Raw genomic sequence first — 22,380 nt, forward strand, 5'->3', positions numbered from 1 at the left:
TTATTACTGGCAGAGGGTGAGCCCAACAGCATTTTCGAATTTGGCATCACATCTAAAACCATTTGGGGGCTGGGCATCTCTTTCTTCGCCCCCCCAGCCCCACCCTCCCCATGAATGCTTTGGATTCGGTGAAAGTCGGCGTGCAGTTAGCAAACTACACTTCCCCTCGAATTTTGAAACCCATGTGCGCTTGGGGAAAATGTAATCCTTATGTTTCTGATTCATTTACACTTAACTCATCAAAACGCTATTTTGTAAGAGCTATTTGATGTCCGCGAAGTCTTCTGAGCCCTTTTGTAAGCCTGGCTTCTTAGAAGCAGGAAGTCACGTTTCTGACGAGAGGGGAGAACTTGAACTTAAAAGATTGAGTTTGTTTTGAAATGAGGGCTCTTGGAGGGTCACGTGGACCCGGAGCTTGGCCAAATGCGTTCTCTCATTTCCTATACCACCCCCCTCACCAGCACCAGCTGCCATGACGTTACTAATGTCAGCGCGCTATGATTTCACTCTGAGCAGCCAACGGAGACTTCTTCATGATCAGAGAGAGCTGAGCTCAAAGCTGAATCCCAAGGTCTGGCCAAACTCCAGCACTCTGCGATGCTGGGGGAAGGCGCACCTGGATTGGGAATCAGGAGCCCTAGGTTCAATTCCCTCTTCGGGCACCAAAGGGCTGTGTGACTGAGGAAGTGGCCTCCCCTCTCTGGGCTCAATTCTCTCATTTGTAGAGTGTCAGTGCTTCAATGTTCCTTCCAGGTCTGAGAGGTTTTGAGTCTAATTCCTAGACAGGAGGAGGTGTAAGCACCTCAGAATTCTCTCTGCTGAAAACTTTTGGGGACTGAGTTTGTATACAAGGAGCTTAGCTCAAGAAGGAAACACAAAAATGTAGAAATCAGGCTTTGGATATTGGTTGCTCAGTGTCTCATTGTGGGATGGATGCTAGAGCCCAGAGAAGGAGGGAATAAGTTGCCCCAAGTCATGCGGAAAATTAATGGCAGAGTCCAGCTTTCCTGGCATTTTGTGACTAACATCCTTGGATGGAAGAATTCAAACTTTTCAGTTTATAGGATATTGAAGCTGAGGCAAAAAAAACCTACTTCCCACTCTGACAACAAGAACGCGAAAGCAGCATTAAAATGGAAGGGGGCACTGGCATTGCTCTGTATGAGGCACAGTGAGGTGGTGTCTGGCTTGTATTAAAGCCCATGAGTGAATGATTAATCCTGGGTAGAAAACAAAGCCCATGCCTTGTAACGTTATAGGTATTAGTGTGGCGGAAGATTAACCCCACGACCCCAACAGGGGACCTTTGAGAACACTGGACAACACTTTGAGAATCGATGGATGATGAAAACAGGTGGTCTCACAGGTCTTGTGTGCCCACCCCCCAAAACACACACACACACACACACACACACACACACACACAGAGTCATGCATGCACACACACACACACGTGCACATGCACAAGCTCACCGCACCTGCTCCTGAATCTGTACACAGAAATGTTATGGCTCAAAGCAAACTGTAGCTGTCTGCCCCCACCAATTCACAGGCTGATAATGGGAAGACAGCTTTGAACTCCTCCCCTCTCATCCCAAACCAAACATCCCTCTATCTCCACCGTATGCGTTTCAGTGACGCCAACAACATAGGCACTTCTAGGACCCACTCACTTGCCTCCTCCCTCTGACCAGTCACGGGGCACATCCATCCCATCAGTACTGCTTAGCCCCATCCAGTTCTCTCCATTCCCGCCTTGACTACCCTAGACCAGGGCCATCTTCTACTTCAGTGTTGGCAACATTGTCTTACCTCCCTCATCATTTACAGTCTGTGCCTCTATCCCTACATCTGCCCAGAGAGCCACACAGCCAAAGAGCTGTCCTAAAACCAAACCCGATCAGGATTCTCTCTTACCCCTAACAGGTCCTCACCACCCTCAGGATGAAGTCCAGACCCTCTAGCATGGCACTCTAGAACCAACGTTGCTGGCCTCCTCTCAATCCCTCTGGCCTCTTTGCTCAAACTCTTCTCCTCAAAATTGACCCCTCAGCCACCATGAGTAAACAGTCCCTCCTCCCTTCCCTGGCTAAATGGTCTGGCCTTAGTGTAGACGCCACCTTTCCCAGGAGGATCTCACTGACCTTTTAGCTGAGTGAGGATTTCCTAGCCCTTGTGCTTCTCTTATCATAACACCTTTCTCACTTTTGTTACCACTTAGGTGTCCCCTTCTCATATGAATTAGATGAAGCTCCCAGAGCATTGGGACTGTTCTTCATTGCCCGGTTTATCTCTCTCCACTGCCCAGCACGGGGCCCATTACAAAGACAGTGTTAAATAAATGCCTGTGGAGTGAATGGTAGACTGACTGACATTGTCTGGCCCCATCCCTTCCCTTTAGGGGGACTGCGGCCCCAAGAGGAGAAGAGACCATGCTATAAGATTTTCTTTGATCCTTTTGCCCCTCTAGTAACTAATCCATTTTAGACGGTTAAAGGAAGACCTCCAATACACCAGCTGTCATCTGTATTACCACAAATTTCTGACCACTTATTGATCTGCCGAAGCGTTTACTCATTCATTCATGCCTTTATTGACCTGTTTATTGACCATCTACTTCATGCCTGTCCTTGCAAAGAAGCTGAAGATAATACGGCAAATGTTACCTAGTTCCCATCTCTGGTATCTCACTGTCAAGTCAAAATGCCGCTGACCAGGAAAAATACACCAGTACATTCTGAAATTGTCCCAAATGGAAACAATCGGTAAGCCCTAAGAGAGAGAGAAAGTAGGTCAAGAAGGAGCTCTGAGGGCCCCAGTGCACCTGGAAGGCTTTCTTTACAGATGGCCAGTCTCTGAGCTCGCACGGGACAGGTAGCCTGGTCCCCCTACTCTTACTGAATTAGACATACTCGGGGCAGGTAAGAACTCCGGGAGGGTCTGAATAGAATGTCAGAGCTGGAAATGACTTTCGGAGTCATTTACCTAGGCCTTCATTTTATAGAAGGGGGACTTGGGCCCACAGATGGGGAATCATGAGCCAGTAATATAGCAAAATCTCAGGAGATCGGTCCTTGAAGCCATGTCTCCTGATTCCAGGGCCAGCACTTTGATGGGTTTTCTCTCTTTTTCTTTAGCTCAGCTACAGAGATTAAAGTGCAATGGTCTTTTCTTTCTTCTAATCCAGCACTGAACTCTGCGTAGAGTTGAACGGGAAACTGTTTCATGAGTGTGTCTGTGAGTGTCTGTGTGTTTGTCTTTCACACCTACTCTCCGGCCTGGCCAAGAACAAGCCTAATGAAAACCAAACAATAGGAAGAATCATGAACATTTAAATCTTTATAGTTCCCCCACATTGCATCATGTTCTTGCAAGTCCATTAGCTCATTAGTTTTTCAGGACACCCTCTGTGAGACTGTATGGATAGGAATCTTCACCCACTTTTTTCCAGGGATAGGAGCTGAGGTTCAAAGCATTGAAGGAATCTGCTCAGGGTCATGCAGCGAGACAGTTGTGTGCTGGCCTGGGAATCAGATCTCCTGGTCCCAAATTCAGCATCTCCTAAGTAATGTCTGAGGTTCCTGCTTTAACAGATACAACATAAACCCACTATGTTCTGTCCTGAGGATTCTCATCATCTCTGAGCACAGACTGAATGGATTTTGTCCACTCCTCTTGCCAATGCCCAGTGTGAGATAAATTCCTCCACTATTCCCACATCTGTAATTACTCTGACGGCTGTTATTTTCCTTCTCGTTCCTATTCATTCACTTGTTTTCTTAAAAATCAGGAATCGGTGCCCATACAACCAAGTCCAGTCCATCCTACCTACCCACAGGGAGAAAGGCAAAAGAACAAAGAAGCAGGTGACATCAGGACACCCACTGCAACCCGACTTCACTAACTCATTGTTTTCCAAAGGAGCTCTTGATCTACCCCACCCACTAACAAAACACTAAATTAAAATCTATTCCTCCATTTCAGGAAATAACATTTCCCTCATTCCAGATACTCAAACCAGAAACCTGGGAGTCATTGGACAGCTCCTTCTCAGAACCCTTGCATCTAATACAACTCCAAGTCCTGTTGGTTCTACTTTTAAAACATTCCACCAATTCATCCACTTCTCCTGCAGATAGATAATCATAATCTCTGGCTTGCACTTTAGCAATAACCTCTAAATGGACTTTCTCACTCTTCCTCAATCCTCTCTTTACACAGCACCAAGAGCAATTTCATCGAAACACAGATCTGATTGGTTTAGTCCTCTACTTCCCAATGAACAAATCCAAACTCCATAACATAAACTCCCTTCACAATATGGCTCCTGCTTATAACTCCAGTCTCGTCTTCTGTATATCCCCCCTTAATTTGAGGGGGAATTATGCTCTATTATAACCTCCCATAATAATAAATCTTCAGGTTGTAATTATATTTTTATTTGGGCTATTATTCAGACCAGCCCTCCAATCCAGTTATAAGATTCACAATTACAGTGCCAGCATGGAGACTGACATGCAGAAGGCACTTATTCTTAAAAGACTGAACAAATGAATGAATAAATTTATCAACAGAGGCTTGGGTCCATCACTTAACTTCTGTGAGTCTTAATTAATATCTGTAGAAGAGACACTAGAATGTAGAAGAGACACTAGAATGGTCCAGTAATGCATCAGACTGATCCACAGAAATTTAGATAAGTGACCTCAGTAGTGTTAGCACCAACCAGGGGCCCTTCACACTTTGAAAATCGTGAAGGTACCTGGAGACAGTCAGCACTTCTACGGCTACTGCTGACCCCAGAGATCTGTGGATTTTGCTAAACCCTTTTGTTTACCCTAATGTTCCCAGAACCTGTATTTCATTCTGAGAGGTACTTGGCCTAAGACTGATGAGAGGGAGTTGTAGGTGGATGATGCCCGGCTTCCAAAAATAGAGGAAGATTGTGCTGACTATGTACACTGCTAGCCTGGGCTCGGAACAGAAGTATTTGTTCTGGACTTGGAGAAACAGCTATCAATCCTGACGCTGCTCATCTGTCCTGGTGGACATCAGAACGCAGGCAAGGCCATGTTGGAAAGGTGTGGGGAAAGGCCCTGCTCAGAAAGGGGTTCAGCCTGGAGCGTGCATTTCAACAACAGGTTCCTGGAAACCATGCTGGTCTGACCATGCCCACACTGTGCCAAACCTCTTCCTCCTCATCTACTTAAATGTTCAAAACCTAAATGAAAAAAAAAAAAAGTTCTCTTCTGTGTGTTTATTCTGTTGCTTCTTGGAAACGAGAAAAGCTAGTTTTAACATCTACCTTCTCCATCCATCAAGATGCCACCTTGTCCTTTTCCTGTCATAGCAATGATTATGCTCTATAGTTTGTCAGGCATGCCCTTTGGGGTCAGGCAAGGAGATGTAAAACTTGACTCGAGCATGTATTAACTGTGGGACCTTAAATGAATGACCTTACCTTTTTGAGTCTGACCTTCCCCATCTAAAAATAAAGCATACTGATAACTACACCTCATTGGTAGGCTTATAAAAATACTGAGCATATATGAAGTATTTACTATATGGTAATTATTAGCAGTAGGGATGCTAGTATGGCTAGTAGTAAATGCTACCTGCATAAGTGATGGTGGTTAACACAGTGACTAAATTTACACTCCACTGAGGTCAGAAACTGGGTTGGTTTTTGGTAACCATTGTATCTTCAGAATGTGGCATGGTTCCCATCCAAGGAACATTTGAGAAATGTATCAATGAATAAATGATTACTAAGAGTAACTTCTTCATAAATGCTAGCTCCCTCTTGACCACCCGTTTTACCCTAGATTCCAGTAACACTGATGGATATGCAGGAGGGCTAACATTAAAATCCCAATTTAGCAGATGGGAAAACTGAGGTGTGAAAAGATTAGCAACCAGACACCACTTAAAGATATTAATAGACAAGTAACAGAAGAGGAAATGTAAATAGCCAGTCAATATTTGAAAAGATGCTCATTCACGATGCTCAATCACAGGAACACCAATGAGAAGTCATGTTTTACCCATCAAATGGGCAAAGACAAAGCATTTCCATTCTGTTGAGTAGTCATGACCATGGATACACCTAAATAACCTGTAGCACATTCCTACTGTGGAATGCTATATAGCAGTTAAAAGGAATGAAGTAGATTTAAGGACCAAAGTGGATAGATAGCTCAGATTACTACATTTCTACATTTGATCTGAGACTGAACATGCTCTTCCGCCATGAAGTAGAGTAGGTTGGTTCATTCATTCTTTCATTCATTCTTTCATTTATGCATTCATTCATTTATCAATTTTTGCTAAGCATCCACTTGGTTTCAACCATCCATCCTATGGCAAACTTCTTCAACGATCAACTTTTATTCATCCTTCAGGTCTCAACTTAGACATGACTTCTTCCAAGAAACCTTCCTAAACCATCTCAAGCTGGGTTAGATACCCTTCTTGTGTTTTATATACCCTTCTTATGATCCTCACACCACACACTTTTCATGCTGCAGTAGAATCACCTGATTTCTTTGCCCATTTCCCCCTTTAAACTGTGTGCTCATGAGACTAGGGATCTCTAGTTCCAGCATAGAGCATGGCACAGAACAGACACCTAGTAAATACCTGTGAAATAAAGAAAGTATCACTGAATATGATTAAATTAGATTTTCACTATTTGGTTGATGAATGAATGAAAAAATGAATACATACAAGAACAAAGAATGCATGACTAGGTGACATACAGAAAGAGCCAGGAAAAGAAATGGGGCTGAGACAAAAAATGAAATGGTGGCTCACCTTGAGAGTCATAGAAACAGCACGAAGGAGCCACCTGTGCTTCACCTGACCCCGATTTGGTCTAACCTTTCCCAACCCTCTGAGGCTTACTATGGCATCACGTGTCAATACTATGGCTAAGACGTGGAAGCAAGAGACCCTTTTTCTGAGAGGTTCTACTGCTGACTCACTCTTCACTCATTTACCTGACAAGCATTCATGGACCCTTGACTCTGTTACGAATGAGCATGCTAAATTTTGTATTTAAGAATCTGAACCAGGTGAGAGAAAAAAAACACAGGCACAGTTAAATCTAAGATAAGCCAAACAGTGATCAAGGACCAAGGATCACGTTATAAGACATCTATGTTCCAAATAGGCTAGGATCTCAATGATGGCAGGTCAGCCAGCCTTCATTATGAGTCACTAGGAGACTCTTCCAGTCTCTGTTCAAATGTCACTTCATCACAGAGGCCTTTCCTGACCACCTATCTAAAATTACTAAATCCTACCCAATTGAGATATTATGTAGTGTTTTCTGGTTTGTCTCTTCCAACTACATCACAGGGATCAATGAGAGCAAGGATCTTCTCTGCTCTGTTCACTACTGCATCGCTAGTGCCTTGAAAGTACTTGGGTTCATGGTGGAAATCAACAAATATTCACTGAGAAAATGAACTGATGAGTGAACTAGAAAGTTTCTGAGCTGATTGATGGGGATTCTGAGTATGTGGAATCCAGAGGAAGAGATTTGAGATTTGATTTGTAAAATGTGGACTCATATTCGTAACAATTTCCACCCTGATCATATGAATATGTCCTTCCTTTATGTTTATTCATTTACCCCAAGACTTATATTGAGAATACTGAGGAGGTGAGGTGAAAGAGAGATTATGTTGGCAGCTTAACAGGTCTGAATGTGAAAGAAGAATCAATAGATTAATTAATTGGGACACACAAAGAAGCTCGTTGGGAGAGATGACTTCTAAGAATATTTCTAGCTCTAAATCAACGATTCTAAGAACAGAGAGGCATAAACAAAGTAGGCAACACAAACATAGTTGTTCAACTAGAGAATGAATAAGAGCACCAGCTTTGGAGTTGATGGATCTATGTGTAAACCCCAGTTATAGTTACACAGCTTGATAGCTGTGTAATCTCTGAGTTTCAGGTTCTTATCTGTAATTTGGTGACAGGACCACCTATGCTGCAGAGTCGTTGTACAGATTACGTCAAATGAGATTACTTAAATAAAGCCCTTAGTTAAGCATGTGACACATAGTAGGTACTTAGTAAATTACCGCTTCTCCATTTCTCTTCAACTGCTAATCTCCTTCCCATTCTTTACTCAAGAGCCATTCAAAAATATTTACTGAGTGCCTACTTTGTGCCTGGAATTGTTCTAGGCACTGGGACTGCACCAGCAGATAAACCAGCAAAAATCCAGTCCTCAAGGAGTTTATATTCCTCAATTACAGCTCAATTCTTCCAAGTTTGGGTTAGAAACCACTGACTTTCTGTTTCTGTTTTCTCCATCAGGGCATTGACTATACTGCAGTGCTACTGCTTTCCTAACCCCCTCTCTTCCCAAAGAGTGGGCACACCATGTGGGCAGACTCCATGCCTGTCCTGGCACCACTGTATCATCATTTCCTAACATGGTGCATAGTGTGTAATAGACATCCAGTAAATATTTGCTGAATGAATCAACGATGGATAGACGAACAGATGAACAGATGAATATTGAAAGTGAGCTGCTATTCACTGTTCCTGGTTTGCTTTATATCTCATTTCCTCTAAGCCAAAAAAAAGGGCTTAGTTTTATCCAGAGTCTTTACTTCTTAGAGAAATCTGGAGATTCCATACAGACCCAAGTAGCATGGTGCCCAGTGCAGAAGCACTTGGCAGTCAAGTTTAGAAACAGAAGCATCCTTGCTCCTTCTTCCCAGCCAGACACAAAAAGACCTGGCCACGTACCTCATGTTGCCGGACTTCCAAGAGTGGGTCTCAGGAACGGATTGTGGGTTGGTGGCCTGTGAGTTGTAATCCTGCCTTCTACCTCCTGTATCTTGAACTGTAGCCAGCTCGGATGCATGTCTGAGCTCTAAAATTCTGCCTTTGCATTATTACAGCAGGAGGTGGTATGGTATTGTGGTTGAGAAGGTGGAATTTGGAACTAGACCTGGGTTTTAAACCTGGCTATGCCACTACCAGCTGTATTAGGTTGGATAAGTCACTCTTCTGAGCTTCAGCTTTTTCTCTGAGCTTCACCTGCCTCAGAAATATGTGTCAGGCACTTAAAACAGAGTCAATGTTCAGTAAATGGTTATTGGTATTGTTATTATTATCGTTATCATCATTATTCACAAACTACACCTTTCACTAGGCCATCCAGAACCGATGAGGTCCACGCTGGGTACTGATTCAGAGATAAACAATCTCTGCTGAGTCCCTTTTACTACAAAAAAAAAAAAAAAAAAGTCACCTAAGAACAACTCCTATCCACAGAGAAAAGCTTCATATGTTGTCCCATCATTTTACAGATAGAAAAAATAAAGCCCCAAAAGGTGATGCAATGTGTCTTCATGTCACATAGTGAGTTAGAAGCAGAGTCAGCACTGGTTCCGTCTTCCTCTGTCAGTGTCAGTCCTCACTCAATGCAGAGGCTTCCACTTCAGGGAGACAGTTCCCATTTTTCCCTTGTACCGGCCAAAAGCAATCAGTCTACGAGAAGCATCCATTGGGTAAGCACAGAAGCCTCTCCCTTCATCAATGTCATACCTTGGGAAACTATCTCCAGTATAGATAACAGAAAGCATAAATATTTTTGTTGAGAGAAAAAATGAAGACAAAGGTCAAAGGGAATCATGTAATGGGTTGAGCCAGGGAAGAAAAAGAAAGCATTTTTTTTCTCTCTCCTCTTTTTCTCCAAAACAGTCTTTATATAGAACTTGTCTAAGAGCCAATTTATTTGATATGGAAAAAATGTGAGAGCAGTAAAATACACACACACACACACACACACACACACACACACAAGAGGTATTTGTGTTGGAGTTTAGAACTCGAATTACCAAGAGATAAAGGAGCTGAAATGATAGGTTGACTTGGAATGATGTTTTATTTTTTCAGAGTCTCACAGAACTTTCAAGTCAGGAAGCGGAGCCTGGCCCAGCCCAGGTCTCCAATAAATTCCTTGGGACTCAAGAAAGACAAAAAGGAAGGTCAATGAAGGCCTCAGTCTAGACCTTGTGCCTGCAACACAGTGGGGACCAAAGAAACATTTGTTGAGAATGAAAGAACAAATGGTACACAATGTAGACCTGAATAGTGGTGGTTTTGGAAGCAAACTGGCATAGGAATTGGCATTTTTACCAAGTGGTTAAGGTCTTCAGCACTAAAGTGTGAGTGTCTACAGGAAAGGGGCAAGGGCTGAGTCATCCCTGAAATCTACAGCTCTCAGCACAGACTCTGGCACACAGAATGTTCTCAATACAAACTTGTAAATTGAATGAGTAGTCACTCGTATGAGTAAAGAGACCTTGGAGGTTCCTGGGCCTTAGAGATCATTTAGAGCAGTAACTATTAAACTTCAACCACCATCAGAATCATCTGGAAAGGTCCTGTACTCAGAGTTTCTGATTCAGTCGTCTGGGCTGGGGCCTAAGAACATGGCCTTTCTAAATTCTCAGATGCTGCCAGTCTGGGGCTACACTGTGAGAGCCTGATTTAGTGCAGTGGTTCTTAAACTTGGCTGCATGTTAGACTCATCCAGTGAGATTTTAAAGTCCTAATGGTTAGGCCTTATCTTCCTTACCAATTAGATCAATACCTGGGGCAGGGCCAGGAGGAGGAAGCAGGCGGGGATGCAAGTGAGCTGGAGGTGATTTTAAAATGCCCCCAATTTTTGTAACATGCAACTGACTTTGAGAACCACTAGTCTAGTACAACTTCCTCCTTATAGATTTAAGGCCTCTGAGCACCGGAAAGAGTAAGTGACTAGCCTAAGAATGCACAGCAAGTCAGCGACTTAGCTGAGAACAGAATTCAGGGTGCTTTTCCTTCTTCAGTTTAATTTCCACAATTCCACACTTATCGACCTGTGTCAGCTCTCACAGGCTCACAACTCAAGGCTAAAAAAAAAAGCTGTGTTTAAGCTGAGGTTTTAAGACATCTATTATTTCTTCACCTCATTGTTTTATACAGAAATGTTAAGTGGCTACATATTTATAGAACTTTACCATTCTAGACAAGTGAGGAGATGAAAGAGACAGGGTCATAGAATATTTTCCAGGCAAGACGATCTTTTAAGCACATTCTCAAACACAAGCCAAGTGCTCCCTCTGAGTTCTTAAACAGCTGTTCTTCATCTCTGAGCCCATGAATGGGTAAGGGTTTGCTTGCGATGTGCACGTTAATTGCCAGCATTGTAAAAGGAAGTGCTGGTAAAGTGTTTGAAAGTGGTTCTGTCTTTTAAAAAGATTAAAAGTTTCCTCCAGAACTTGGTTTCTATTAATAATATTTGTCTTAGCAAATGTTTTCAAGTAGACAGAGCAGAGATTGCGTCTTGTATCATCTTAGAACCAAAGAAAGTGCCACAAAAGGCCCAGAGAAACCATTGACTTCAACATTTTCATCACACGGAAGAGGAAATCAAAGCTCAAAGAGATTGACTGATTTATCTAACATTAGTAAGTGGGCTGGCTGGGGCTAGACACAAGGTGTCTGACTCTTGAGCTATTGTTCTTTTCAATACTCAAAGTGTTCCCCCCACCTATGTCACTTGTACATAGAAGAGGTTCAACCAGTGTTTGGTGGTTGACTTCATAGACTCTTGGTACCCAAATTCGGTGTAGCTAAGGCTCCCTCATTTGTTAGAGTAAAGCAGAAATTGGAATCACGTCTTTAATTGAACAGTGGTTAAGTGCACTGGCTTAGGAATCAGGATGAATTCCAATCCTGATCTCACCACTTCCTAAGTATGTGATCTTGGACAAGTGACTTCATATCTCTAAGCTACAGTTTCCTTCTTTGTAAAATGAGAAGGAGACTAGGGCTGTGGTTGTGGGGAGGATGAAATAAGTAAAAGATGCAAAGACCTTAGCCCGTTGTCTGGCATATAGGAAAAGCACTAAGGACTTCAAAGTAAGGCAGCCCCTCCCATAAAACATAAATCCCTAGGATATTTGAGGAAGAGGTGATAGAGAGGTGGGCTGAGAAAGGAATATTAAGGACAAACAGTATCTCACATCAAAGCAATGAGTACCCCAAAAGAATCATGGAGACCTAGAGCTGCCAAGGTTCCTAAGGATCCAACGGGTATGAGCCCCTCTTCCACGCCGGAAAACAAGGACTGCTACTGGTTACGTTCACCTTCCAGCAATATTCTCATGCAAATATCCAGGAACACGCCCAATTCCCAGCCAACCTGCTATAACTTCACCCCCTTCTCACCCACTGGAAAAGCAATCACAATGCATGAATACTCTTCAATTTAATATAAGAGGGAAATCATTAGCAAACTTCGGTTCTTGTACTTTCATTAGTAATACATGACTTTCTCATTGCTACTCTCATCCAGCCTCCTTCATTTTACTGTTGGGAAAGCTAAGCTGCAGAGAGGTCAGAGAGGCTCAGAGTTACATGTTAGGGCTGCCACCAAGATTCAGGACTCCTGGTTCTTTGTCCATTGTTCTTCCCACCATATCAACTCTGCCTTGTTAAGACAATTCTACACCCAACACCAGGTTACAAATCCCTAGAAGTGAGTCTGGCTGTGATGAACCTCCTTCCAGTGCAGGCCTCTCCGACCCTCCTTACATCCCTCTACAGCCCACCCACTTGATCCAGAGAGCGCACTTACATGTCTGTGAATCTTCTATTGAAGTGTAGGGTGGAGGCCACGTCCACCTGGAGAGGAGGATCCCGGACCACCTTGTACTGCAAGGGCTTACACTCCAGGCAGAGTGGGCTGTCTGCAACAGAGGTCAACATGGCCGCATCTATCTCCAAGTGCTCATCCAACGTGTAGATCTGGATGCCATACACCTTCTCGCTCACATCCCGGAGTTTGATGGTCAGTGGGACATCACAGAAGACGTTCTGAGGGCCCAGGGAGATGTTCTTCCCACTGACAGTCAACAGTTTGATGTCATTGACAGCCCCACTGGAGTCCCAGTCAGTGGAGACGAAGGTCACCCAGATGGTCAAAGACTCAGGGACCAAGGGGTAGTGGAATTCCAGTTCAAGGTAGCAGCCTTGTGGCTCAGGGCAGGCTGGAGGGACTGTGTGTGGGTTGACAGCTGAATTTGGGCTCCAGGTGCGGACACTGGACTTACAGGGTTGTTCAACATCTGGATGACCTGTGGACAAGAGATGAGGGGATGAGTTCTGGAAAGTCCTCACAGTGTCCTGCAGACCTCAGGTGACACTGGCCTGGCTAGAACTCACAGAGAGGGTAAAAAGAGAGGGAAGAGTCTCAGTGTCTTGGTGAATCTGCTGTGTGCTCAGCACCCAGCTCATCCCCACACCTGCGAGACAGATCTGGACGAATCGCCAGACATCTGGTCAAAACTACATTCAAATAAGCGTCTTATGATTGTGTCGGTGCCCAAACTGTCCCGCCTCATTTATTACTTGTAGGCTTTTCTGCCTCAGATGGAAAGAAAGAAGGAACGCACACTTGCTAAACATTCACTATGTCCTCTGAACCTGTTTAATTCTTGCAAGGACTCATTTCTGAGACGAGGCAACTAAGGCTCAGAAATGTGGAGTGAACTAACCAGAGTCTCACAGCTTGAAGTGTAACAGTCAGCATTAGAGCCTAGTTTTGTCTCGTCCTGAAGTTCCTCGTTCTTCTCCAGACTGAATGCAAGAGCCACTAAAATAAACTAGCATCTCTGTGGCACTGCCTTTGGTACAACCTGCTTGGAATGACAGAAGGGCCAGAAACCTCCAGTGAAGAGGAGGTAAGCAACGATAGCTTCTGCCCCTTGGGCTGAGTATTCTGGCAGGAAACTGTCTAGAACCATGAATGACACAGCTGGAAGACAGCCCTGGAGCCATCTTATCTCTTTTCCTCCCCTTCTCCACATGAGGTCATTCCATACCACTGAGCTTCTCTGAGCTCTGTCCAGTCTGACTCAGGAAGGGGAGGGATGGTTAGGAGGGGGGAGAAGGAAGGAGAGATTCTTCTACTCTTTCCCCAGAGAGACGATGCCTCATCCCCACTGATCTCAGCCTGCAGCGACTTCTGAATATTTCTCTGCTGAGATCATTAGTCCTAGACCCTCAGAGAGCTCTCCTTTGCACTGCTGAGAAAAGTAATCAGGACTCAATACAGTGATTGGCTCTAATTTATTTAAGGGTGTCTAGCAAGAGATACACATCAGCTGGTGAGGGTAGGATGAAGGATCTCAGGTTGTCCTATCAGCCACATTCTTTAGCATCAGTGGTTGATGGGGGGTGGAGATGCTGGACATTTCTAAAGCAAAAGGGAAAAAAATCAATCTTTGTCCGAAAAGGTTTTGATAACGTTACAGCATAATAGGAATCACCACAGTATGAAAACTAGAAAGCCATTTTGGGTGGAAAAGCCATTCCAGTGAAAGCTGTAAATGCCTCCAATCTCCTTGCCTCTGCCCAGCCAAGGGAGAAGAGAGAAGATGTCCAGTGGAGATGGAAAAGAGAAGAGAAAAAGAGATGGGAGCAAGGGGGCTGGGGGGCGGAGAACAAGGAAAATTCAAAAGACTTTTTAGATATAACACATCAGAACAAGAAGAGATGGATGTAACTACAAGATTCCCTCCACCTCTCCTTGGTCAGGTTCACTTATTACTTGCAGCAAATGCTGGATAGAAGAGACCGGTTGTTTAAGTCAAAGGCACAAACAAGACTCCCTACCTAGGCTGAAGCCTTTCTTATCGATTCTCCAACCCAAAGAGTTCCTGATTCTTTTGACTCTGTGGGTTGTTGGTACTCATATATCACTTATTCATTCAAAAAGCTTTATTGAGGGCAGCGTTTTAATACATACAGAGCACATTCCCTAGCCATTAATTTATTTATCTGATTCTTACCAAAATCCTGTAAGATAGTTGTCATTTTTGTCTCTGTTTTGTAGCTCTGTTTCACTCAATACCATATTCAGTCTTTAATACAGTGCCTGGCACATAAATAGTGAACATAGTGGACATTCAATAAATATTTGTTAAGTGAAGAATCTTCTATCTTGTTCAAATATGGAGCTAAAAAAGAAAGTGAAGGCTCCATGGAGTATCAGAGCCTGCTGTGCCATAGCGGGTGCCAGGTGAACATCCCCCCGCCCTCCACCACGGGCTCTCCTGGAACTGGCAAGGAATGGAGCAATCTTTCTCCCTTCCTCGGAGAAAATGCCTGTCAGTGGTGGGGAGCCACAGAAGAGCAAAGATGACAAATCTGTTTGGCTCATGCTTTCATCCCTGGTTTATTGTTAATCAACAGAGGGACCAAATGCTTTCCAAAGGACAAGAAAGTGAGCTTGGTCATTATGCTCAAGTAAGTAAACAGGACTAGAAATATTTGCAAAGTGTGTGCTTGTCTGGTTATCAGAGACCAACTTTTAGATGTACAAAAGAGCCTCAAGGGGCACTGAGTCCAAGCCATCAAAAAAGCAGCAATTCCTTTAATAATACCAGGCTTCACGCACTGACCATTCACTGTGTGCTGGGCACTGTGCCAGGCACGTTACATGCCTCAGCTCTTTTCATCCTGGCCATAAGTCTATGACGTTGGTCTTATGAAACTCATTTTACGGAAGAGGAAACAGAGCCTGAGATGGTTAAGTAATTCCTTGGTGGGGAGTAGGATACTATGTGATACTGTTGGTCCAGGGATCATGCCAAGCTTTGAAGGAATGAAAGATGGGTTAAAATATCAACTATACAGTTTCTCACTGTATCACCTACTCTAATGATGCCTACCCGACAGGGGTGCTATAATACTCAAATGGGATGAGATATTTAATAGAGGAACATATTCACAAGTACATTAGCTCTGTTTTGAAACATAAGGAAGAATTAACAAGGGAAAGCTTGGGAAAAGGAGGTATTCCAAACAAAGGGAGCAGTTGAGAGAGAATGTGAAATAAGACGACTGTGGTTTTGAGTGCAACGGGAAAGCAGTAAGTGGTGGTAAGGCTGGCATGCTAAGGTGAACCCAGATTATGAAGGGTCTTGTACATCACTTTAAGGAAACTGAACTTTATGCTGAGAGAGCTGGGGAGCTACTGAAGAATTTGAAGCAAGCAAATGAAAGTTGTCTTTCAGAAAAACCAATGTTTAGAGTCACAGGTACTCTCCATCCATCCATCCATCCATCCAGGGAATAATTGTTGACTGTCTGGTCTGTGTCCAGTGTTAGGCTATAGTCCCTGGAAAAACAGGTTTTGCAGCCATGGTCTCTGCCCTCATGGAGCTTCTACTCCAGTGAAAACAGTTAAGAAACTGCTGTACTAATTCAGATAATACACAACTGCTGCTTGTACAAAGGGAACATCAGAGATGAGGACAAATCAGTGTCCCTACGGAAGAAAAATGGATGCAGCTGGGAAACTAATTGGATGTGTGGTGATAAATCTGGGAGAAGGGTTGAGAAAAGTAAAGGGAAGGAAAGGGAAGGGAAGGGAAGGGAAGGGAAGGGAAGGGAAGGGAAGGAAAGGGAAGGGAAGGGAAAGGAAGGGAAGGGAAGGGAAGGGAAGGAAAGGAAAGGAAAGGGAAGGAAAGGAAAGGAAAGGAAAGGAAAGGAAAGGAAAGGAAAGGAAAGGAAAGGAAAGGAAAGGAAAGGAAAGGAAAGGAAAGGAAAGGAAAGGAAAGGAAGGGATGAGGGAAGAAAGGAAGGGGGAAGGAAGAAAAGTACAAAGGAACTGTTACTTCATTACCAATACACATCTTTTTGTATATATGCTGACAAAATGAAAAGTTACATGTTTACATAAGCTATCCACTAGAGATGAGGCCATATATGTATGTGAAATATATTTATACATACTTATGCTGATTTAAACTTACATTTGTGATGATCTATACAGACATCTATTACATATCTTTGTGTATATACACTGCAGCTGTTGACACAAATATAACAACTTGGTGCCAGGTTTTTTCTAGATGAATACTTTAGCACACCTGAAATATTCTGGGCAGAAAAATGGGGAAAATACTCACACAAGTAAGAATGAAAACAGCCAGTGCCATGTGTTAATCTCTCATGGATGGAAAACCCAGTAGTTGCAATGTATTATAGGCTTGCATAAGTGATCTTCACTGAAATTTGAGTCGATCAGATCTAGCTATCTAATTCCTGAGCTACAAGCATATCATGATATTGAATACCTAAGAAAATGTTCATCTATGAAATATAGTTTTTGCTCAAGAGAAGGGAAAATAGGTTTCTTCTTGGTACAACCATGTTCTGTGGCCAAAGGCAAGAATATCTGTGATTATATTTACCTGAAGTTCATGAAATGGAGTTAATGGAACATAGTGAATGTACAGTAAATATCTGTTAAATGAAGAATTTTCTATCATGTTAATATGGAGTTAAAATAATGTTAAAACATTAATAATAACGTTAATATGGAGTTAATATCATGTTAATATGGAGTTAAAATATCACAGCTGGAAAGGACGTTTGTTCTACGGATAAGATGCTATCTTCAGAGAAGCAAAGTGACTCACTCAAGGGCACAGAACACACTGATGGCCAGACTCAGACCAAAATCCCATCCTCGTCATCCCCCCCACACCCATGCTCTTTCCCCAACCCCAAAGATACTCTGGCATCGCTCACAGACTGGGGAGTTTTATGTTAGTTTGGGAAGTCCAAAAACTTAAACACGCAAAGATAAATAGGATGAAAATGAGTTGAGAAATAAATTGCAGAGTTTGGCTCATGGAAAAGTTTATTTCTTTAAGAATATTAAAAGGGTCTGAGCCAAATGGATCACAGAGTCTGTAATAGGATGCTCTAAAAAAAGAACAGAGCCTTTTCCTGGCCTGCCTGTACTAAATTTGCATATCCTGAAGGAAAACCCGGGGCTGCTGGGTTTCCTTGGAGGCCTCAGTCAGCTCAGGGTACAGGGGGCACTCAGCACTTCAGTGGGACTCCACTCTGCATATCATGCTTGAAGAGGGTCAGGGATGAACCAGGAACAGACCTAACCAACTGACAGTTTGGTTAGATGGAGGTGTGGGGAGATACCAGGAAATTATTTCTTTCATTCAAGTGGTAGAACAAACCAAGATGATTTTAGCCAGAAATGTCTCAGGGTAGAACCTTGCTACTTCTTCCTCCCAAATCTCTCTCAATTCCATTGATTCTTCTCCAGTATCACCACCATTGACCTCATCCAGGCCACCGCCATCCGTCTGCTGGATTCCTGAAACAGCCACCTGGATGCGCCCTTTCCCCCATCCACTCCTCCCCCGATCTCTTTGCCACAGAGCAGCCCAGACGATCTTTCTAAGAGGCACACCTCACCATACTCCAGGCACCTGCCAAGGCACGTGGCATCTCCTCACTGCCCTCAGAATAATCCAAACCCGTCCTCATCCGGACATTACACATATCACCGCAGTCCAACCTCTCCCTCACCCACACCTTCCTTTTCATACTCCAGATCCACTTAAGTTCTTACCCCATTATTGAAGAGCTTTTGTTTATGTACATTATATCTATTAGTCGTTACCACATTGTGGATTAAAACTGAGAAACTTTAAAACACAGGAACACCTAAGTATGCGTCCCATTAGCTATCAGAGCAGTAAAACATCGCCTGCCATGCAGCTGCTGGGAAGCTCCACTGTACACTCAGGAAAGAATGAGCGTGAAAAAGGTCAACAGTGGCATAGCATTATTATGAAAATACCTCTGGACTTTGAGGACACACTACAAAGTCTTAGGAACCCCATAAGCCTCCAGATCACACTGAGAAAACCGGTGTTCTAAACGTATCCAACTTCTCTCACATTCTTAAATGTACCTTGCTCACTGGTGTGTTAACATTTCCTGGGTGGCGTGAGTCTCAATTCGGGGTGAGGCCCCCTACGCGGCACAAGCCTCATCACACCCGATGGTGATCGCCCGCGTGCTCATCTGACTCCCCTATTAGACAGTCAGCTCTGCCCAGTCCGTGTGCCCAGCAGTCCCTACGGTGGGCAGAGATGAGATGGGTTCACTCCTTGCAGGGAAGAGACCCATACCTTCTCCTGTGAGAACCCAACGTGGGTTCGGTTTGGGTGAAAAAGTTACCACTGCAGATTTCAGGAAGGACTTTCTAACAGATGGAGTTAGAACGGGAAGGCCAAGGAAATACACGAGCTGGTGCTGGGAGAGCCTCGGTGAGGGAGGGCACAAGGGGGATTCCTGCCCGGGGTGGGACCTGGGGCTGGATGACCCCAGGCGTCCCTTGCACGTCTGACAGCCTGTGATTCTGTGAGGCTGAGCTAAGGGTTTCTCCCAGGCATCCCTCCGGCTTTACATTCCGGATGAATTTGTTTAGAGTTCCCCAGTTCGACTCTCATTTTTATTTTAAGCTATTTTAGAAGATAACAGAGCACAGTGCTGTCATTTTTCTCCCTCACTTTCCTCTCTGATCCCTCTCCCTTGCTTTATTCTATCTCTGGCTTTTTCTTTTTCAAGCTTCTTTCTAAAAATATAAAGGGAGACGGGGGAGTTCTCACTGAACCTCAGTGAGGAGACAGATTCTGCTCCCTCTGGTGGACTGGGGTCCCCACCCAGAGACAGCTGCCAGGAGCTGACCTGCAGAGCAGAATGAAGGACAGAGAGGGGGCTTCTACGTGCAAGTCTCTGAAGGCAACGGAGGGCAAGACGGAGGACTGAGAGGAGAATGCGGGATCTCCGCCAGCCTGGCTTCAGGGGCTAGACCTGTGTCCCCAAGAAAGAGACACTGCCGGAGGAAACGGAATAGGCAATTTTCCACGAGATTCTCTAAGTGGCAAGCTCTCTTCCTTCAGGGCCAAGCGACAGTGCAACAAAGCATTGGGTGAAAGGCAGTTTCTTAATTTCTCTAGAAGACGGAGGGGCAGTGAGCTTTACTGTAAGGTGGCACAGAGATTGTTGGCTCCTGGGGAGGCCTGGGAGACGTCCCTGTGCAGGGAAGGTCTGGTCATGGGTGGAGCCACAACCATGGGAGGCGGTCATGGGGTGCTTCCTTCTAGCGCCTTGCGGATAAATGGATCCTGAAAAGGAGGTTTCATGGAAGGAAACCGAGAGGAAGAGTTGTGACACATGTAAGAAGGCCCTGGGTACCCCAGAAGTAACTGTAGAAGAATCAAAGGCTAGTGATGTGTATTGATTCTAATGTGACCTTGTTTATTTATGCCCTCCCAGGCTGTCAGGGTCTGGGGCATATATAAACATACACATACTGTGTCTTATCAGGTGTGTGGCCTTGGGCACTTACTGAATACCTCAGGGAATTTGCTTCTTCATATGTAAAGTGGCATGATACGCTTAGGACAGTGCGGGTGCCCAAAAGACTTGTGTTGAACAAACGCATGAATACTGGCCTTGATGTAGGGGAAAGGGTACAAACTCCTAGTTATACAGTGAATAAATTCTGGAGTTCTAATATACAGCATGGTGACTATAGTTAACAATACTGTATTGAAAATTGCTTAGAGAGGAAATCTTAAATGTTCTCACCAAAAAAAAAAAACAAAAAAAAAACAGAAGTGTGAGGTGACAGATGTGTTAACTAACCTTACTGTGGTGACTTTGAAATACATACATGTATCAAGTCATCACACTGTACTCCTTAAACTTACACAGTGTTATATGTCAATTATATCTCAATAAAGCTGAGGAAAAAAAAAAAAAAAGACAAAAAAAAACCATACTGGCCTTGTAGGGTGATCTTCAGATCAAATGAGATAGTACATGAAAAAGACCATTAAAATCATAAAACTCCAACTACCTCGAAAGTGTCCTTTGCACACCTAACCAGCAAAAGAGCTTCCAGGCTGGCTTACCTTCTGCTTCCCGAGGACTCCAGTGTCCTGATGGGCCACAGGGCATCGGGGAGGAGGCGTTGAAGGCATGTTGCACCAGGATCCTCCCTTCCAGGCAAAGGTCACATGCTAATCCCAATTCTCTAGGAGGCCAAGGAAAGAAGGAAAATGCACTGACTTAGGAACAGTCGAATGAGTCCCTGGCTTGACTAAGCCGAAGGCGGAGGTCACAACCAATCTATGTTCTCCGATCTTCCCTATCTTTCCCAGAGCTTCCAGAATATGACCATGAGTGAAATTCTTCCCCATTGCCCACGAGGGCCTTGTTTGGGCCTAAGTGGCTTCTGTTCCGATGGGGGATACACTTTAATTCTAAGCAGCCCAGAATCAACAGAATCAACTTACTACCCGCACTCATCTTCATGTCATCAATCATTTAAAGTTCCCTTGAAAGATTTGATGTGTGGTTGTGAGAAAATCTTTTGCCCCATTGGACCTCAAATTTTATTCGTTTAACAATATCTGTCAGGTACCTACCACATGCAGGAACCATCCAGTATCCTAGGTATTAAATAGGAAGAAGGCGTGGTTCAGTTCCTTCACCTGAAAATGAGTGGGCTGAACTAGATGATGCCTAAAGAATCTTCTAGCCCTGACATTCTGGGGCTGGATGAGTCACTCATTGATTTTACAGTCAAAAACGGTTTCCTAACCATGCCATCTAATTCATTTTAGCAGCACTCCAAGGGGCAAGCCAATCCCTCAATGGGACCAGCCCAGCCCCAGAAGTAGAATATTACGGTGGCTTTCCCTATCATCTAGTGTCTTATGTGTCTGGATTCAATCTCCCTTTAGCCACAACAGCCTCTGGGATCCTATTTATTCTCCAGACTTGGCTCCTGTTTAGGAGACAGTTGCTGGGAAGGGAGGGGGATAAGCCCTCTCCTCATGTACGAGGGTGAGCGAGGCCAAAACTCTGTAAATCTGAGCAACTCCTACAGAGGGACTGGAAAGGGAAAATGTCAAGAAATGTCATAGCCCAACCCATTATTTCTCAGAATGCAATGGTCCTTCCAATACCTCTTTCCTAGAAGAATCACTATACTTTGGCTACCTGAAAGATACAATGGAGGAACCCTGTCTCAAGCCTTAGGGCTTTTGCTTCATAGGGAACCTCCGTAGACCCTGGGCTCACATGCTTGTCAACATCACAGTCTGCTGGTGGTCCTTACTCCTCCTCCACCCAGCTGCCAGGGAGCTCAACCCCAAACCTAAATCTGAACACTTCAGGTCCCTGCTTATCTGCTTACATGGTGGTCAACATATGTAGTTTAACGTATGTATGTATGTATGGATGGATAAATACCAGTCACTCCAATATGTTGCTAAGACCCATGATTCACCTAGTCTAGACCCTCAAAATTGCAGATTCTGCATCCTCAGCTTTATCACTGTAAATATGAAACCACACATAGGTAGAAATGTTATAAGCACACTAATATTCAGTGACAGGAGGATGATTAAATAGCCTAAGGTTAATCTGCTCAATGGAATGGTAAGCAGTTTTTATAAAAAATAC

The 22,380-nt window shown here is 44.0% G+C and overlaps 1 protein-coding gene across 1 annotated transcript in view; it reads right to left on the reverse strand.

Moving 5' to 3' along the window:
* The window catches only part of PAPPA (pappalysin 1), a 248,894-nt gene that overhangs the window by 152,531 nt on the left and 73,983 nt on the right, over window positions 1-22,380 (reverse strand). The window contains exons 6-7 of the mRNA XM_061201000.1: window positions 20,823-20,944; window positions 12,656-13,154 (exon numbers count right to left, since the gene is read on the reverse strand). Of these exons, the coding sequence (XP_061056983.1) occupies window positions 12,656-13,154; window positions 20,823-20,944 (621 nt within the window). The remainder of the gene's footprint in view (window positions 1-12,655; window positions 13,155-20,822; window positions 20,945-22,380) is intronic.

This window comes from Eubalaena glacialis, chromosome 9 (genome assembly GCF_028564815.1).
Source record: "Eubalaena glacialis isolate mEubGla1 chromosome 9, mEubGla1.1.hap2.+ XY, whole genome shotgun sequence".
Classification (NCBI taxonomy): domain Eukaryota; kingdom Metazoa; phylum Chordata; class Mammalia; order Artiodactyla; family Balaenidae; genus Eubalaena; species Eubalaena glacialis.